Source organism: Microcebus murinus, chromosome 4, assembly GCF_040939455.1.
Source record: "Microcebus murinus isolate Inina chromosome 4, M.murinus_Inina_mat1.0, whole genome shotgun sequence".
Classification (NCBI taxonomy): Eukaryota; Metazoa; Chordata; class Mammalia; order Primates; family Cheirogaleidae; genus Microcebus; species Microcebus murinus.
In genome coordinates, this window is record NC_134107.1 from 76,596,407 (window position 1) to 76,615,774 (window position 19,368).

Below are 19,368 nucleotides of genomic sequence, written 5' to 3' on the forward strand. Positions count from 1 at the left end.
AAGAAATTAATTGGCCAACTAATATATATAGAAAAAATTAGCTGGGCATGGTGGCACATGCCTATAGTCCCAGCTACTTGGGAGGCTGAGGCAGAAGGATCACTTGAGCCCAGGAGTTTGAGGATGCTGTGAGTTAGGCTGACGCCATGGCACTCACTCTAGCCTGGGCAACAAAGCGAGACTCTGTCTCAAAAAAAAAGAAAGAAAGAAAAGAAAAAAACGAAATTATTGGGAAAATTATTTCCTTATAGCTGCATTAGATGTACAATTTTTTAAAATACAACTTTTTAGTCTTATTTTTAAAGAGCTCTATCTCCTGGTTTATCTTATTAAAACATTCTTTTTATAATGACTAAAATATTTATAGAGGTAGAAATTATACAACGAAGGAGTTTTGGGCTTTGTTTTAATAAAAGTACTATCATACTACACATATTTTATAGCCCATGCTTTTTCATTTAGCCATACATTATGACAATATTTCTATGTAATATATGCTTGTCTAAATCATGATTGTATAGGTTATGTAATATGTCATGATATGGCTGTACCACAGTTTATTTAACCTTGTCCTTATTGATGGGCATTCATTTAGCATCCAATGTTCCTATACTTGGCATTTTAAGGATTATTTCCACCTCTTCTGATACAACAAATAGGAAACCCCTTAGGTTTTCCTCATAGCCTAGATGATTCTCTCCCTCATCTGGATAGAAATCTGCAAGTTTACACTCAGGAAGAAATAAACCAGAAGCACTTTGGATGAAAATAACGTGATCAAGTTTGCAGTCAACACTGTCCATTTCAAGAACTCCACCTCCCTTCGTTCCCAGAACGTTTGAGCCAGATTTATACTCCTGTCAAAACACAACACACACACACACACGCACGGAGAGAACAGGGGGCTGGAGGTTAACATGGATGAACTTGGAGGACATTATGCTAAGTGAAATAAGCCAGTTAACAGAAGGACAAATACCGCATGACTCTACTTACATTAGGCATCTAAGGTAGTCAAACACATAGAAGCAGAGAGTAGAATGGCGGTGGCCAGGGGCTGGGGGGAGGGAGACCGGGGGCGTTGCTAGTCAATGAGTATAAAATCTCAGTTATGCAAGGTGAATAAATTCTAGACATCTGCTGAACATTGTGTCTACAGGTAACAATACTTTATTGTACACTTACAAATCTGTTATGAGACTGGAGCTCATGTTAACTGTTCTTACCACAATAAAATTGAAAAAAAAAGGTAAGGGACTAAAATGCTGATTAAAACTGTGTGTGCATGAGCAGAGCTGATGGACTGGTGGTTTTCTCTATGCAAGCTATATTTTCGCAACCAAAAGAATCCTTACTGATACAGCTGCTTTCAGTTTTATCAGGCATAATTACAGTTCTTCTTGGAGCACATGTTTGTGGGCTAAATAGTCGGCTTCTAATTTGTAGTTCCGCATCTCATCTCTATAACTAAAGGAGAGAGAGTGGAAACTACCATGTGGAGGGACTCAAGTCTCCTCCCCTGCTCCAGGGGAAACTTGCTTCTCTTTTTTTTTTTTTTTTTTTTTGAGACAGAGTCTCGCTTTCTTGCCTAGGTTAGAGTGAGTGCCGTGGCGTCAGCCTAGCTCACAGCAACCTCAAACTCCTGGGCTTAAGCAATCCTACTGCCTCAGCCTCCCGAGTTGCTGGGACTACAGCACGAGCCACCATGCCCGGCTAATTTATATATATATATTAGTTGGCCAATTAATTTCTTTCTATTTTTTATAGTAGAGACGGGGTCTCGCTCAGGCTGGTTTTGAACTCCTGACCTTGAGCAATCCGCCCGCCTCGGCCTCCCAGAGTGCTAGGATTACAAGCGTGAGCCACCTCGCCCGGCCAAAACTTGCTTCTCTTTAAGTTGAAAAACATTTTTGATGATCTGGCAAACTTTGCCTAACAAGTGGTAAATGGAGATAAGAAAGTGGCAAAGGTATATGTCTAAATGAATTTTCTATTCTGACAATGGCACTTGATCAATACAGAAGTGACACAGAACAAAGTGACAAGGCAATCAAGGAAATGTTGCTGCAAAGTACAAGTGGGCAGGGTTTCTGAAGGCCAAATACATTCACAGCTTCTGACATCAACCTTTGTACTCTTTTAGTTAAAAAAAAAAAAAAAAAAAAAAAAAAAAAACTAAGAAGCTATAATACAAATGGGTGGGTTAAGTGTGACAGCTAGCAGGTCCCACAAAGGCAAAGATTTTTGTCTATTTGTGCAATTACACCCATGTTCCTGGCACGTAATTGTCATTCAATAAATGTTACTGAATGGAGTTACAGCTTTCGAAGGTTTGTAAATCCAAACACAATCTGGCACTGATATAGCTCTGCAAATATCAACAGAGAACAATTCTCAGTCCTGTATTGCCTGGGAACACTTGAGAAATAGCACTACAATCCTGATAATGGCAAAGGAGTCATGCCGTGTTACACATAAAAGTAAAGAAAAACTAAGTATATCATCTTTTAAGGGAACTCAGCAGATCCTGGAGTCATCATATCAAAATCTATTAAAAATCCTTGGCGATATTTCTCAAACTGTAAATTGGGAAATGGGGCCCAGGAAAGCTTCAAGGTAGCTTTGGAGCTTCAAGGTAGCCAAAGAGGCGAAACAGCCATTCAGTGGTGGAAATGACGAACACTGGGCTCTGTGAATGGGTGGTCAGACTGCATCTTCATCTTTCATTGACGAGTTGCTGGTTCTTCACTGCTGCCTTGGATGATCCAGGAAAATAAGTGTTTGAAAGGTGAGCTCACGCAAGAAAGAGACTTTCTTTTTATGCAGTGCCCAGTGGTGCTGCAGAGACAGAAGTTCCTGCAATGCAGATAGATAGCTGGGGCAGTATTTATTCATTTCTCTGTCTGTCTCTCTGTCTCTCTGTTTCTTCTTCTCCAAGATCAAAAAGTTTGTTGCATTGCACTAACCATTACTCAGATTAAATACAGACCAAAGATTCTCTTTGGAGTGGTTAAAAATAATCTTACAGCCAGCATCATTAATGTGATTTCACCCTTATACATGATGCAAGACTTCTGGACTGTGGTTTATTTGGCTATAGAAAGTTTGACCTGGAACTATAAAATTTGGCTGTTCTACTTCTTCAAGAATTTTTTTTGCTTGTCACATAAGAAAGATGCATTTACCCTTCCATTTTCCACACTTGTCAAAAATCATCTATATGTCCCTAATTTTGTTCACTTTGACCCAACAAGTATTTCATAATATTGCAAGTGCCCCCAAGTCCCTTTTAGAGCAAGAATCACAGGAATGAGTGCAAAGGAGCCCAGTTAGACTCACTGTTCTGTACTGATCACCTGCTTGATCTGGTCAAGGCAGAATTACTTGGCCTGTGGGGAAAACACACCTTCTTTCCATCTCCTTTCCTGAAGCATGCCCTGGGTCTGTGTGAGAAATGGGGTTAGACAGGTGGAGAAGGAGGGTAGTCAGCATTCCTTCCTTCATCGGCAGAGAGTTGGGCTGTCTGTCTGAGTGAGGGTCTGGTTGCCTTGAGTCAGGGTGTAGCCATGCAGAAGTACTGATGAGGGGCAGCTACCATGGTAAGCCCAGACCACATATGTTTGAGTTTCTTAAATTGTACAGGATTTCTGCTACCTCATTTGACTGAAAACTCAAGTAGACTTGGGGTGGTGGAATAGTTCTGGTGAACCTGAATTAGATTCGGGGAGGTCAGTGTGATATTTATCATTTTTACCCAACACTTGGGTTTTATAATATTTATCTTAGTCATTATTATATAGTTCAGTCTTTTGCATAATCTTTGTAAGTGCAGAAATTGAATTATTTCATTAGTGCCTCATGAAATGTAAAATTAACAGTGATGTTAATTCGTTCATTCACCTACTAATTTATTTTATAAATATTTATTAAATATTCATCAGGCATGTGCCTGGCATTCCACTGCATGATATTAACATGCTTATCTCAATGTCAAAATAATTTTATCTTCTGTAAGCCCTATATTCCATAACTTTTACATGTGACTGAAAATAATCTCTATTTTAGGAAAAAGTAGTTTAATAAGAAGAATACAGAGATAAAATATTTAAAATATCACGTAAATACAGTTGGCCCTCTGTTATCTGTGGGTTCTGTAACTGTGGATTCAACCAACCACAGATCAAAAATATTAGAAAAAATGGATGGTTGCATCTACACCGAACACAGACTTTCTTTTCTTGTCATTATCCCCTAAACCTGCGATCCCCATTCCCTGGGCCATGGCCCAGTATAGGTCCATGGCCTGTTAGGAAACAGGCCATATATCATCACCTGAGCTCCATACCACCTCCTTGCTCCCCACAACACCCCACCCTCATCCTCAGTCCATGGAAAAACTGTCTTCCATGAAACTGGTCCCTGATGCCAAAAAGTTGGGGAAGACTGCTCTAAACGATACAGTATAATGACCATTTACATAGCATTTATATTGTATTAAGTATTATATGTAATACTTATAATACTTACTTATAGTGATGATTTAAGTATACTGGAGGTTGTACATAGGTTATATGCAAATATTATGCCATTTTATATAAGAGACTTAAATGACTGTGGATTTTGGTATCTGTGGGGAGTCCTTGAAAACCAGAGATATGGAAGGATGACTGTACTTCTGACTTTAACCAGAAAGTTTCACTATATGCATTTTCCTGAACATCCATAATTCTTGCAATGGGCCAGGTGTGGTGGCTCATGCCTGTAATCCTAGCACTCTGGGAGGCCAAGGCGGGCGGATCGCTCAAGGTCAGGAGTTCAAAACCAGCCTGAGCAAGAGTGAGACCCTGTCTCTACTAAAAATATAAATAAATTAATTGGACAACTAAAAATATATATAGAAAAAATTAGCTGGGCATGGTGGCACGTGCCTGTAGTCTCAGCTACTCAGGAGGCTAAGGCAAGAAGACCAGTTGAGCCCAGGAGTTTGAGGTTGCTGTGAGCTAGGCTGATGCCATGGCACTCTAGCCTGGGCAACAAAGTGCGACTCTGTCTCAAAAAAAAAAAAAAAAAAAAATTATTGCATTACCTGTTCAGCCAAGTAAATGTCCAGGAAGAACCTAAGTGTATAAAGAATAAAATGCTAAAGTAAATATAATAATTTCCCATATTGACTTTCTATAATGATTTCTTTTATGGCCAGTAAATTTTTGCACTTGGATAAAAAGAAAAGTGCTTATAAATTTGAGTTAGGTTTTATTTTTCTATCAAGGATTTAGTACAATTCTTAATCTTTAACCAACAGTCCTTTCCATACTCATTTGTCCCATTACACACAGTTAAAAATTTGTACCTGACAAAGGAAACAATATCCACCTGTTTGCACATGGATTAGCCAATCCAACCACACCTGTTCACTGACCCCTTTTTCTCTCTTCAAGGAAAAAATTTTAAAGTATGCTTGGCAGATCAATGTTCAGTCATAAAAATCTCAGTTCCAAACAATTCATTCGAGGACAGCCTGGTTCTCATGGAGCTCATGCTGACAGAGGTTGGTTCTGCCTGGAAACCTAGACAGTCAGAATATATTCCAGGACTTTCATAGGAAATCTCAAAGCTCTCCCTGGTGAGTAGCCCTAGGGGAGGCTTAAAACAAACTGCGGTGATCTTACTATCAAATCAACTATTTCCTTGAGAAAGAATAAAGAATGAGTTAGAACGTTAGGAACCATAGTTGGCCTGGTTTTTGCTCCTACAGAATTCTGTCCCATATAAAAGTTTGGAACCAAATAGGTCACTTCTGGTATGTTGTGAGTTGATTGCTCATTCACCTTGATAAACTGAGCCTTGAATTATGGAGCTTTCTTCTACCCTACCTTAGCAACCCTCAAGGGTCCAAAGACCCTTCTCTATACCTGACCTTGTTTTCATGCTTGCAACTGAAAGCCCATTCTTCCTGTGCAATATTTTGTAGAAACTGAGAGGCCTTTAAATGCATAAGAAATCAATCACTTATTATTACCCAATTAAAAAGAATCAGAGAATGTTCAAAGTTCTAAGGTGATTTGGAGTTCATTTAGTCCAGCCTTTTCATTTTTTTTTTTTTTTTTTGAGACAGAGTCTCGCTTGTTGACCAGGCTAGAGTGAGTGCCGTGGCGTCAGCCTAGCTCACAGCAACCTCAAACTCCTGGGCTCAAGCAATCCTTCTGCCTCAGCCTCCCGAGTAGCTGGGACTACAGGCATGTGCCACCATGCCCGGCTAATTTTATATATATATTAGTTGGCCAATTAATTTCTTTCTATTTATAGTAGAGACGGGGTCTCACTCTTGCTCAGGCTGGTTTCGAACTCCTGACCTTGAGCAATCCGCCCGCCTCAGCCTCCCAGAGTGCTAGGATTACAGGCGTGAGCCACCGCGCCCGGCCAGCCTTTTCATTTTAAGTACAGTAATAATTCCTTACATATGGGTAGTAGATATGATTTTCCCTGCCCAGCATCCCTTCCCTCATCTTTGGGTAACAATACCTCATTTTTTTCTTTGGGAAACTACCCTCCCACCCCATTGTTATTCCAGAAGGTTTAGATGGGCCTGATTCTAGCTTCAGACGAGGGTCTAGAGAGTCCACATCTCCTGACCACAGTGATTGCTTCAAGAATGAGCACTTGGTCCAGGATGGGCCAATTGGAGCAGTGTAATTTGACAGCAATTCTGGCACTTGGCACCAGTGTGCTGATTAATACAACAATTGCCACTGAAAGCTTAAAAAGTGTCTCAAGGTCACAGCAAACCATTCACATAGCCACGATCCCTTGCTACCATCCCACTTTCTAATGGAGAACAGAGACAGAGAGATAATTTGGTAATACATTAAGAGCATTCATTCAGTGAGTATTCACTGAGAGGATGAACATTGCTAAATGCCTGGTTCTGTGCTAGGTTCTGAGGATGGAGTTGTGAATAAAACAGTCATGATCCTTGGATGCCTCATGATGTTCTGTAAGACGTATATATGGGAGCACACAGGAGGGCTGTGTAAACTACCCTGGATGTATGTTCGTGGGTATCCAGAAAGGTTTCCTGGAGGAAAGGGTTGGCCTTATAAATAACACATACATAAAAGTACATATGTAAACATACATATAAAGTACATACATATAAAAGCACATATGTAAACATACAGCTTGATGAATTTCCTCAACCAAACATACCCATCGACCAGTACCTACAATAAATATGGCCAGCATACCAGAGGCCCTTCTCATGCCCCTGTCCATATCCTCACCCTATATACGATAAAAATAATTCATTTAAGCCGGGCGCGGTGGCTCACGCCTGTAATCCTAGCACTCTGGGAGGCTGAGGCGGGCGGATTGCTCGAGGTCAGGAGTTCGAAACCAGCCTGAGCAAGAGCGAGACCCCGTCTCTACTATAAATAGAAAAAAATTAATTGGCCAACTAATATATATATAAAATTAGCCGGGCATGGTGGCACATGCCTGTAGTCCCAGCTACTCGGGAGGCTGAGGCAGCAGGATCGCTTGAGCCCAGGAGTTTGAGGTTGCTGTGAGCTAGGCTGATGCCACGGCACTCACTCTAGCCTGGTCAACAAGTGACACTCTGTCTCAAAAAAAAAAAAAAAAAAAAAAAATAATTCATTTAAAAAATATGAATCTCATTATACTGATCCCTTGCTTTGCTAAAACCTCCCAAGGACTCCCTACAATCTTCAGGATAAAATCCCATCTCCTTCGCCAAACTAAACACTAATTATTCTTAATCTACTGTCCCTGTCCTCCCTGCCTGGCCTTTGCGGTGCTGCTCTTCCTGTTTGGACTAGCATCTCAGTCCTTAGCCTCTCCATTTGAACGATTCCTAATTGTTCCAGGGGCCACCTTCTCAAAGCCTTCCACGGTGCCTGCCTCCCCCACTATCTGTTTCTCTCATAGGTTTTTGAGGGTAGAAACGGCGTTTTTCATGTTTCCCAATTTGCTAAATGAATAAGTGAGAACACCTGGCTTTATTATTTTCCCATAACTTCTTTCCTCCCCCTTCCTTGTCTCTTTTAAAATAAGAACAATCCATTGCCCCGTGAATAAATCAGTACGCATGGCCCTCGATCAGTAGTTTGTGGAGAAGTCATGACTGGTTTCCACTGACCCAGCCACACCCTCCTGCCTAGTGTCCTCTCCCCCACTCCAAGATAAGACCAATGCAGGAGCAGCTTGTGGTCCTGAACCCTACCAAGGTAAGTGGACAAAATGAAAATTTATACTCACAAGAGCGGAGCCATTCTTCACACAAAAAGTTGGTTTCATTGGAACATCTAGAGGCTTAAGGGAAAATGGGAGTGAGGAAAGGAAGTAAACAGGCCAGTGAACACCAAATGTCTACCTACCATGTGTAAGACACATGTTAGGCTCTATCTATTGCCAACTTAGAAATCACACACTTTATGAATTTGGAAAGAAGACTATTTCTTACAAAGGGTTACAGCTTGCAAAGTGGCCATCCTGACAGGCTGGGAAGCACAGCCTCTGGCAGAGACTGAAAGGCAGACACTTTGAGGAAGAGGGAGGTGGAACAGGAATCAATGCTGAAGGAGTAGGCCAAATATACATATTCAACAGGTTATAGGAGGAGCTATGAATATTCATGAAGGGATCTGTGTATTGAATAAAGATGCATGTTATATACAGCCCATGCTCACTTTGAGGTGGAGACTTAACATGTAAATGTACCACAATCAGGCCCTATATGTCAAAAGGTGATGCAGGGACATGAAGGCACTCAATCGTGCAGCCTCTGTAAACCAACCAGAACCAGTTGGGGGCCTTATTAAGAGAAAGTTACTGAAATCAGTCTCTTGTCCAAAGCTGTAGTTATGACTAGTGAAACAGGTAGGTTGGTCAGTCAGCCCCTGGGGATCATTGAGCTGCAACTGTTTTAATATTGCTCATTTCAAGGCCAGGCTGTGTTTAGCTGTTGGAGAAAAAAAGCCCTGTGGCAGTTAGAAAAGAGTTTAGTCTTTAAATGTTGGGGTGCATGACTTAATCCTTGCCTGGCATGGCCTTAGGTCTTGATTATAATTTGGTATCTTTTTTTTTTTTTGAGACAGAGTCTCACTTTGTTGTCCAGGCTAGAGTGAGTGCCGTGGCATCAGCCTCGCTCACAGCAACCTCAATCTCTTGGGCTCAAGCGATCCTACTGCCTCAGTCTCCCGAGTAGCTGGGCCTTCAGGCATGCCCAGCTAATTTTTTGTATATATATATTTTTAGTTGGTCAATTAATTTCTTTCTATTTTTAGTAGAGATGGGTCTCCCTCAGGCTGGTTTCAAACTCCTGACCTCGAGCAATCCTCCTGACTCGGCCTCTGAGAGGGCTAGGATTACAGGCGTGAGCCACCACACTCGGCCTTATTTGGTATCTTATTGTCACAGGAGTCCATTCCGTCAGTCTTCTGATCTCTATTTTAACACTAATGCTGGTCAGTGGTTGTGTCTAAACCACAAAGGGAAAGGGTCATGCCTCTGACCTCCTGCACCCTCCAGGCCAGAAACTCAGTTTTTAAGGTTTTTCTGGGGTCCCCTTAGCCAAAAAAGGGTCCATTCAGTTGGCTGGGGGGCTTACAATTTTATTTGTAGTTCTCATTATGATGCCTTATTTAACTGAAGTAGAAGAGGAATGTGCATAAATGTATAGATTTTTCAACTGCACAAAAAGAAAAGCCAATACATTTTTCCCTTTATTTGGTCAAAACAAGTTATTTGTGCATTTATAGCTTTTTCTTTTAATTAAAAATCACGGTGGAAAATTACTGACATTTCTCATTTCAGATTTTTAAAATAAAACATTTAAATTTCCATTTCTATTTTTCAAATTGAAAAAAAAAAAAAAAAACCTAGAAACATTATAAAAGGCTTTAGTGTGTAGCAGGAAATGTCACCAGGTTGATGAGCCTAACCAGACCACTTAATGCTCTCCATCAGCTCTCAGGCTGAGGCCATGGGCCAGCAGGCAGTGCTACCTGAAACCACTTTTATAGAAGTTTTTACACCCTGTACGTGATTTTTGATGAAAACATTCTTAACAATAAATCCAAATGGCACACCCAAGTTTATTTCCCGTAAGTATAACATATAAAACACTTGGCAGGTTGGCCATCTTCCCAGCAATGTCTATATCTCCTCTAACACCCTGTAACTTATATCACACTAGCCTGGGACCTCACCCATGCACAGCTGTGATCTACTAGAAAGTCTCTCAAAACTGCCTCCTCTCCCTAGGTCAGCAGCCTCCCACTCCTCAGCCTAGTTATAACTCTGCTGAAAAAAAAAAAAGTTGAATATCACACATGAACAGCAAACCCAGAAATTCAAAATCAAGCTGGAGGTAAAAAATTTCTCAAGGGACTGTAGATGTGGATGCTTAGTGTTGTCTCATTGGTAAACCTGAAGAGGCCGGTGTGACACTCAGTCTCTATACCCTAATCTTGGGTGCTATGATATTTATCTTAGTCATCATTTTCTAGCCCAGAGTATTTTGCGTAGCCTGCAAGAGTGCAGAAATTGTTTCTTAAGTGCTTGGTAAAACTGTAAAATTAATAGTGATGTTCATTAATCTCACTAAATAGGCAGTAAATTCCTTGAAGACAAGTGCCTCGGGCACCACATCTTTATCTTTGGTTTATGAGTCCTCGGCGCCTTAGTACAAGGAATGCCACCGGGCGGCAGTCTGAAATCCTCCGCAGGGGGCAAAGGAAAGGACGTGTGAGTTACCATTGCTCAGAAGACACTTTGTTCTTCTCTATCCTCTGCTGGGGCGGCAGGCAAAGGGAATGTTCTTATGACTATTCACACCGAAAACTTAGTTTCTCACACAATGCACAGCCTCCGTCGGCCACGCGGCGGTGGGATGCTTCCACAACGGGCGGGTCTCAGCGGGCCACGGGGTCCTGGCCAGCGACGTGGTGGCCGCGCCCCTGCCCGCACGTTCCCGCCGCCTCTCGGACTCCCTCCCTCCGGCGGGCGTCGCTGGCGGGTAGCAGGGCCGTGCGGCCGGAAGCGGACTCGGATCCTCGGTCCTGCGGGGCGGCTCTGCCGGGCCCCTGGTGCGCCCTCCGTCCGTGCCTGCGCCTGCTCCCGCGCCACAGCGGCTTTGGGAGGGCCCCGCGTCCCCTGCGCGCGCCCAGGGATGAACTGGGCCTTCACTGCGTAAGGAGAAGGCTCGGGCCACCGTGAGCTAGAGCCGGCGCGGGGCGCGCGCGGAGATGCCCCGGACCTCTGAGACGGGGTCCTGAGCAGCGGATGAGGCGCCTGTGGGGCGCGGCCCGGGAGCCCAGGAGCACCGGCTGGGGTGGGGAGCGGGCGGGGACGCAGCAAGAGACGCCCGGGGCCGACCCGAGCTGGCCAGGGGCATCGGGGCGGGGCGGGGCGGGCGGCGCCAGGCTGCGCTGCCTGGCCGGCTCACCTCGCTCTGGCGGCGCGCCCCGCCCGGGACTCAGGAGGAGGGGAGCCGGCCCGCGGCCTCTGGATTCCGAGACCGCCCCCTCCGGCTCCCGGGCCCGCGGCGGGTGGCAGCGACGGCGGGAGCCGCAGCAGCAGCATGAAAGCCGGTGCCGTTCCTCCACGCCAGCGGACGCGCGGCGAGCGGCGGCGGCTCTGCCTGCGCGCGCCATGGGGGCGCCGTGGGGCTCGGTGGCGGGCTGGCGGCGGCGCGGGCGGCGCACGGGCCGGGGGCCGCGGTGGACCGCCTCGGCGCTGGCGGCTGCCGGCCTGCTGTGTACCGCGCTGGCCGCCTACGCCTGCTGGGAGCAGCTGCCGCCGCTGCCCTGGGGATCCCCCGCCCCGTCGCGGCCGGTGGGCGTGCTGCTGTGGTGGGAGCCCTTCGGGGGGCGCGGCGGTGCCGCGAGGCAGCCCCCCGACTGCCGGCTGCGCTTCAACATCAGCGGCTGCCGCCTGCTCACCGACCGCGCGGCCTATGGGGAGGCTCAGGCTGTGCTCTTCCACCACCGTGACCTCGTGAGGGGACCACCCGACTGGCCCCCGCCCTGGGGTGCCCGGGTGCGCATCGCGGAGGAGCTGGAGCTGCGCGTTTTAAACGACGAGGAGGAAGCGGCGGCGGCGGCCAAAGCCCTGGCGATCTCGAGCCCCAGACCCCCGGGCCAACGTTGGGTGTGGATGAACTTTGAGTCACCCTCCTACTCCCCGGGACTGCACAACCTGGCAAGTGACCTCTTCAACTGGACGCTCTCCTACCGGGCCGACTCGGATGTCTTCGTGCCTTATGGCTACCTCTACCCCAGGAGCCACCCCAGCGACCAGCCATTAGGTCTGGCCCCACCGCTGGCCCGGAAACGCGGGCTGGTGGCCTGGGTGGTGAGCCACTGGGACGAGCGCCAGGCCCGGGTGCGCTACTACCACCAGCTGAGCCAGCACATACCTGTGGACGTGTTCGGCCGGGGCGGGCCAGGACAGCCGGTGCCTGACAGCGGGCTCCTGCACACAGTGGCCCGCTACAAATTCTACCTGGCTTTTGAGAACTCTCAGCACCTGGATTATATCACGGAAAAGCTCTGGCGCAACTCGTTGCTCGCCGGGGCGGTGCCAGTGGTGCTGGGCCCAGACCGTGCCAACTACGAGCGCTTCGTGCCCCGCAGCGCCTTCATCCACGTGGACGACTTCCCTAGTGCCGCTTCCCTGGCCGCCTACCTGCTCTTCCTGGACCGCAACCCTGCAGTCTACCGCCGCTACTTCAGCTGGCGCCGGAGCTACGCAGTGCACATCACCTCTTTCTGGGATGAGCCTTGGTGCCGGGCCTGCCAGGCCGTGCAGGTGGCTGGGGACCGGCCCAAGAGCATACGCAACCTGGCCAGCTGGTTTGAACGGTGAAGCCACCCTTCTCCGGCAATGACCCAGGGAGGCCAAGATGTGGGCTTTTTCTTTTCTTTTATTTTACTGTGCATCTCCTTGACTGCCGAGTAATGGGACTAAGCTCTCCAAACACCCATTTTTGCTCTATAGGAAGAAGGTGAATTACCAATTAATATTTGGTTTTGCATGACAAGCAGTTGGGTTCCCTCTGCTGTTGATGGCCATCAGTGTTCAGAAGTGAAGAACGTGGCCCTTGTGCACCTTGTACCCAGTGCAGAGATGAAGAAATAGCTTAGCTACAAGAAGCCATTTGAGGCGTTTTTTTTTTTTTTTTAATTTCCTTGTTTGCCACAGGTCGTATTTCTGGCCTGCGCAGCAGCCTCCAAATCTCAAACACACTGCTCCTCGACTCACGTTTCCCTGGACCAAGGTGAGGCAAACCTTGGTTTTAGAAAGAGCCTTGTTGCCTGCCGGTAGTTGAAGGACTGTGCCCACAAATGGGTCTTTTTCTGTTGTTTGGATTTCTCAAAGCCTTGGCTCCTGAGAAAGGTGAGGAGGGCGGTCCAAAAAGCCATTGACTTCTTTAACAAGTACAATTTGTTCCCCTGCCCTATGAATGGAACAAGATGCTGGATTGTCCTTGGAGGAGAGTTCAGATGAATATATGGGTGTACCTCACTTACACATAACTCTGTCCCTGCAAAACTGCATTTAAATCAAATCCCAAATTCCGTGACCTGGGACATTCAGTATTTAATGAAACCCTATGGAGATTCCCTTTACAATGTGAATACTCATCTCCTAATTTATTTCTTCTGACTTTATGTTTTTCTGTAGCCTGGATTTTTTTTTTAAAGCACATTAAACTTACAGATATGAAAATAAAGCAGAAGCAAACTTCTCCCCTCTTGCCAGAAAACCAACATGTGTTTACAAACAGAAGAAGGAAGCCACAAGGTCACTTCCACAAAATTATCTATTACATGGACCCAAAATTTAGACTGGAATATCAGTCCTTCAGGGCTGCTGGCATTACCTGTCTGCAGAACAGTGAAATAGGTCATACTGCATTGTGGAATCATGTAAAAGGAAAAAAAAAGTTTCATGGTGTCTGTTAGTGGCAATATTTGTCTCTCTGTCACTTTTTAGTTAAATGTTTAGATCTTAGGGAATAAAACTAAATTAGTGCCTACAGTTAACTTACTCATCTCTTGGTAAAAGCTAAATCTGCAGTTCTCTCTGGTGCCTGCAGGTTCCCCTCCCACATAGCAGTGCAGCATGTCCTCACATTTCTAGCGCCCGAGACTGTGCTGTGGGACTGATCTTGAAGATATATGCATTGACTTGACAAGTTGTTGAATGAGCAACACATTCAATAGGTGTCACTGTGTGCCTCCTCTGTGCCAAACATGTGGCTTGGGGCCCTGGGGAAGACAGAAAAATGTATAAGACAAGGTCCTTCTCTTTAGGGCTCTTACAATCTGCCACTGCCAAGAAGTAAATAGTGACCGATGAAACAATTGGCAATTTGATTAAAGTGACAATTCTTAGTGATGCCACAAAACAATGATTAAGCCAGTTGATGCAAAGCCTGAAATAACAGGAGTTTTCTCCTCGATTTATTATAGGGGTCCACAGTGACTAGTTATTGTGGGTAGGGTCCGAGATTAGTTTTATGCAGGGTTCTGCTGTAGACGCAATTTTACATTTGATCAGTACAGTTAGCTAAGTCATAAAGCAAGTTTTAACTCTGTGTGCATTGTTGCAGACGCACTTGAAAAACTCACTTAAATCTAGATGCTTCAATTTTCTCTCTCCCTTAAAAGGAGAATTTATAAATGAAAGCTGTGGATAAAATTTCTTCGTTAAAGTGTTACAGTGTGAGCAGAATTATAATTACAAAATCCCAGCTATCCAATTAAGATCAAAGAAAATTCTGTTCTTAGAATGGTTTTTTATGAGATCTTGGTCTTATTGGGAATCTGCATGGGGCAGTGAGAGAGTTTAGGTTGTGAAGGTAATCTAGTTTAGATTTGAATTCCAGCTGCATTATTGGTAATAACCCTGAGCTTCTGCTTCCTCATCTGTAAAATGAGGGAGGAAAATACTTCACAGTTCATTGTGAGCGTTTCAGGAAATAAGTGACAGTCACTAACACCTAGCAGGCACCCAATTGATGAGATGGACATACATATTTTTTCCTTCTTTGCAGTGATTTCAGAATGTCCTCATATCCATTTATATGCCTAAAATTAAATCTCAAGGAGTATTATAGGATAAATCTGAAATAAAAAGGAAGGTGCCTCATATTGTGTATTTCGGATGAATCCCTAAAGCTAAGTCATATTTCAAGAATCATCATTACCATTTAGATTAAGCTTGAATTTGCAGAGTAGAAAGAAGCAACTATACTTTCTTTGAAAAGATTTTTTTTTTTGCTTTGGTAAAGCTGTATAGTTAAGTCCATTTAAATCTAACCATATATTTATTAAATAGTTAGCATGAGAAAGTGTAATTGCATTTTTATTCATGTGCAAGTTTTTAGTATGGAAAAACACTTTTAGGTTAATCTCATCAAAGAGCAAGAGAAATGTGGCAACTACTCATTTATGTTATTTCTCATATTCTAAATTGAGTAGGTTCAAATTTAACATAATACAGAAGTGCATATGAATGCATCGTTTATATTTCAAAATGTATTTCCTGTGACTGTCATGCTGTCTTTGAAGGCATAAGCTTTTCTTTCAAATTTATTACAAATTTAATTTAATTTTTAGTACCTGATAACTCTAATTACGTGAGTGTCCCTGGAATGATATTTGCATCAGAAGACAGTCTGACTTTCTTTCATTATTCACCTTAGTGGAGGTGAGTAATGTGAATGCAGGTGAAAGAACCACAGTGGAGGTTCTTTCTCCACTTTCCAGATTCTTCCCTGGTAGTAATTTCAGGGAGACAGGGTAGCTTCCTGGAAAGAGCATGCAGTTTAGAATCAGAACTTAGGCATGTGGCTCTTCCACTTTCTGCCTCTGTGGCCTCGATTAGGCAAGTTACTTAAACTCTCTGAGTTTTAGCTTCCTCCTTTATAATGCATGAATGCCCCTGCAAAACTAGGATTAAATGTGATGATGTATGCCAAGGTGCTTTGTACATTGTAAATTGCTATACGATTACAGGATGCTCTAAATTTTCAGGGCACTAGACCAGGAGTTGGCAAACGTTTTCTGTGTAGGGCCAGAGAGTAAATATTTCAGGCTTTTCAGGCCATGCAGTCTGTGGCCCCCAACTCAGCTCCACTGTTGGAAAGCAAAAGCTCACACAGATCATGCATAAACAACTGGGATGGCTGGATTTGGCCCAAGAGCCATAGTTTGCCAACTCTGCTCTAGACTTTTAGAGATGTAAGGAATTTGGGAAATGACCTGGTGGGGGTTTCTTAGAGGGGATTAAAGCATTGGGATTTAAGAATTCTAAAGACAGATATTCCTGGGTTCCTAGACCAGCTTTGCAACATTTCCTAATCGTTTTGATCTTGGGAAAATTATTTTAGCTTTTTGTGTTTTAATAGTCTCATCTCTCATTAAAGGTAATCATATATAATTTATGGAGGTGTTGAGAGGATTAGACAAGACGCCGAAAGTACTCAGCACCTTGAGAATGTTAGCTGTGATTTCTACCAGTCCATATTACACAGGAAGGAGCCAAGGTCCAGACCCACTGAAGGACTTGCCTGAGCTTACAGAAGTAGTGGGAGGACCAGCCAAGCTTGTGCAAACCACAACACCTTCGAGTCTCTGTCACTTGTACTGCAAAATGAAGGGGTTGGGCAAAATCATCTCTTGGGACCTTCTTGTTCCACTTGCTGTCTTTCTACTAAGTGGCACCCTAGGGCTTAAAGAGCTAATTCACTTCCCAATGTGCCTTCCTTACCGTCTGGAACCGACCTAATACACAGGAGCAGTAAACTAGCAGAAATCCAGGCACCAGAGAAGGAATCTGATTTAGCTTTAAAAATAGATGTACACACATATACAGTATACATATATATTTTCTTAAAGCATCACATGCCTCAGATATGAGGGGGAGGAGCCAAATCCTTAGTAATTAGTTTGGTAAATAATTGCATTGTATATACATTTCAAGTCATTCTTGGATGTGTCTCAGGGGCTTTTGTGCTACACATTCTTTTAACAAATCAAGTATTTATGTACATGTGTTCTGATTTTTTGACAAACTGATTAAAGTAATGAGATGGAAAATGATTCCTTGTTTGTAATTTATACCCTCCGTGTCCTGATGTATTCAACCATAACCTATGACACAGGATATTTCCTTGCTGGGGGCAGTTTCTGGACGTTGGTTAGTTCTAGATTGGGAATTGCAATGTGATGGTTTTGCCTCTTCTGTGTTGCAGCAGGTTCAGTTCAGCCTGTCCTTTTGCTCTTTCGTGTCTGGCTTCTCTGCTTTCCCCTGGTGATTCATCTCCAAGGGCATAAGTATTATAGTGTATACTCCTTTCTCTCAGTCTGGCTTATTTTCTCGAGTGCTCTGATGCTCTCTGTGTACTGTCTCTTGATCCTCTTCACTAAATCAAATAATGCCATTTTAAAAAGACACAGAATCAAGGCTGGGAACATGCTGGTGGGCAGATGGCAGAGGAGGCAAGTGCTCTTAACAGCTGATGGTCCGATTATTGAAAGGGGAAGATAGGAAGTTGTAATAAGCACTATCTTCTTTCCTTTCTGCCCTCCCCCAACACACACATACACACACACACTGACATGCCCATTTAAGTACAGACTGAAAAATGATGATGGTCAGCTGAGGATAGGAGCAGGACTGGCAAGAAAAGAGAGGATTCAATAATGAATGAGTGAGAAGAAAAGTGTATTACAAAACAGAGCAGGTGGTGAACATAGATGGGGTGTGAAGAGAAAAAAGAAACAGGAAAGACATGGGAGTCAATGAGTACAAAGTGTTTGAAGAGAAAGTAAGAAGTTCAGACAGAGAAGGAGAGGAGGGAAGGAGACCAAAGAAAGTAGAGGGAAGATAAGGGTTAAAGGATAACAAAAGAGGTAGGATAAATGAGGAACATATTCACCATTCTCTCCCACTTTGCTGAAAAGAAACCTTTGTTCCAGCTTGAAATGCAGCGTCTGTTGGCAAATAGGGAGTGAAATCAGGAAGTCTGAACTCACTAACAAGGAAAGTCAGGAACTTAAGGAATAAACTAACATTTCAGCACAAATATAAAACTGTCCTTTGATTCATTACAAAAGATTCCCGAGCTCTTCTGAATACTTCTATTTTCATCTTGAAAAAAATCACATTTATTGATGGTTTTTTCATTCCTGGTCAGCATATTTCATCTGTATTCAATATCTACTTCTAAACAAATCTGTTTTGTCATGTAGCAATAATCACCAACTTACTCTTCTAAAGAAAGGAGAACAGAGGAAAAAATGTAAAGGACTCAGTAATTTCATATACTTACTAGTTTCCTGTACAACTTTATTATAAAACTATTTCAGTAAATTTTAAATATTTAAATTTTTATAGTGGATCCATTTTGAGATCTTTGAATTAATGTTTTTAAAAATTACTGAATCTCAACTAATATATTTAAAAAATGCCCCATTAGATCATGAGTACTAAGCATCTTAATCTGAATTATTTTTAGGAGGGTGAGGAGGTGGACTAATCATCAACATTCAACAAACATTTCTTGAGTGGCTTATATATGCAGGCACTTTGCTGGGACTTGGGGATGAAAATAGAACTAAGACAAGGACTCTGCACTCAAAAGTTTATCTTCTGTTGGACAAGTGATTCCCTTGTTGGGGAAACAGACTTGTGGACAAATAATCCTAACACAAGATAAATGTATTAGATCATATGTAGAATCCAGAATTTAAACTCTAAGTAGGAGCTTCAGAGTAGTCAGAGGATTACATGTTAGGAATGAACATCACGAACTAAGTCTTCTTAACGTTCTTCATTTCTGAAATATGCAAGTGTTGCAGATTCTGGTCTCAATACTTTACCTGTTTTCACAATTACTACAGTTAAAAATAAATGTCATTATTCAGCATCACCTTCAAAATGACTAATCTCTATAGGGATTATGCTCTCCTAGCAACTAGGAACACCTGCCCTTACGCTATGATTTTCTTGGTCTCATATGTTAAGTAAACATTTTAGAAATCTCTGTTCCATTAGCTGAAACTTGTTCTGAAATATTAAGTAGGCACAACCACCTTGGGGATCACAGAGTGCTACCTTTAGATAACTTTAGATACCTTATGTTTTATCAAACTTTCTTAGAGAGATGCATATTTGTGGCTTTTAAATTAGGATTCTTTGCCAGAAGTTTTAGTTCACTAATATGTGTTATTTGTTAAGCACCTGCTATAAGCAGGATGCTCTACATGTATGTTTTCTATTTTTTACTCTTCGTTTAAAGGTGTTGTGATAGGCAGCCAATGGTCCCTGCCTGCTGGT

At 43.4% G+C, this 19,368-nt stretch overlaps 1 protein-coding gene across 1 annotated transcript; it reads left to right on the forward strand.

Moving 5' to 3' along the window:
- Positions 1 to 11,301: 11,301 nt before the first annotated feature.
- FUT4 (fucosyltransferase 4) lies at positions 11,302 to 17,129 on the forward strand. Its single transcript, XM_012739675.3, is given in 3 exon segments — positions 11,302 to 11,390; positions 11,392 to 11,501; positions 11,504 to 17,129. Coding segments are annotated over 3 exon segments (1,581 nt in total). The 3' UTR covers positions 12,886 to 17,129.
- Positions 17,130 to 19,368: the final 2,239 nt, after the last annotated feature.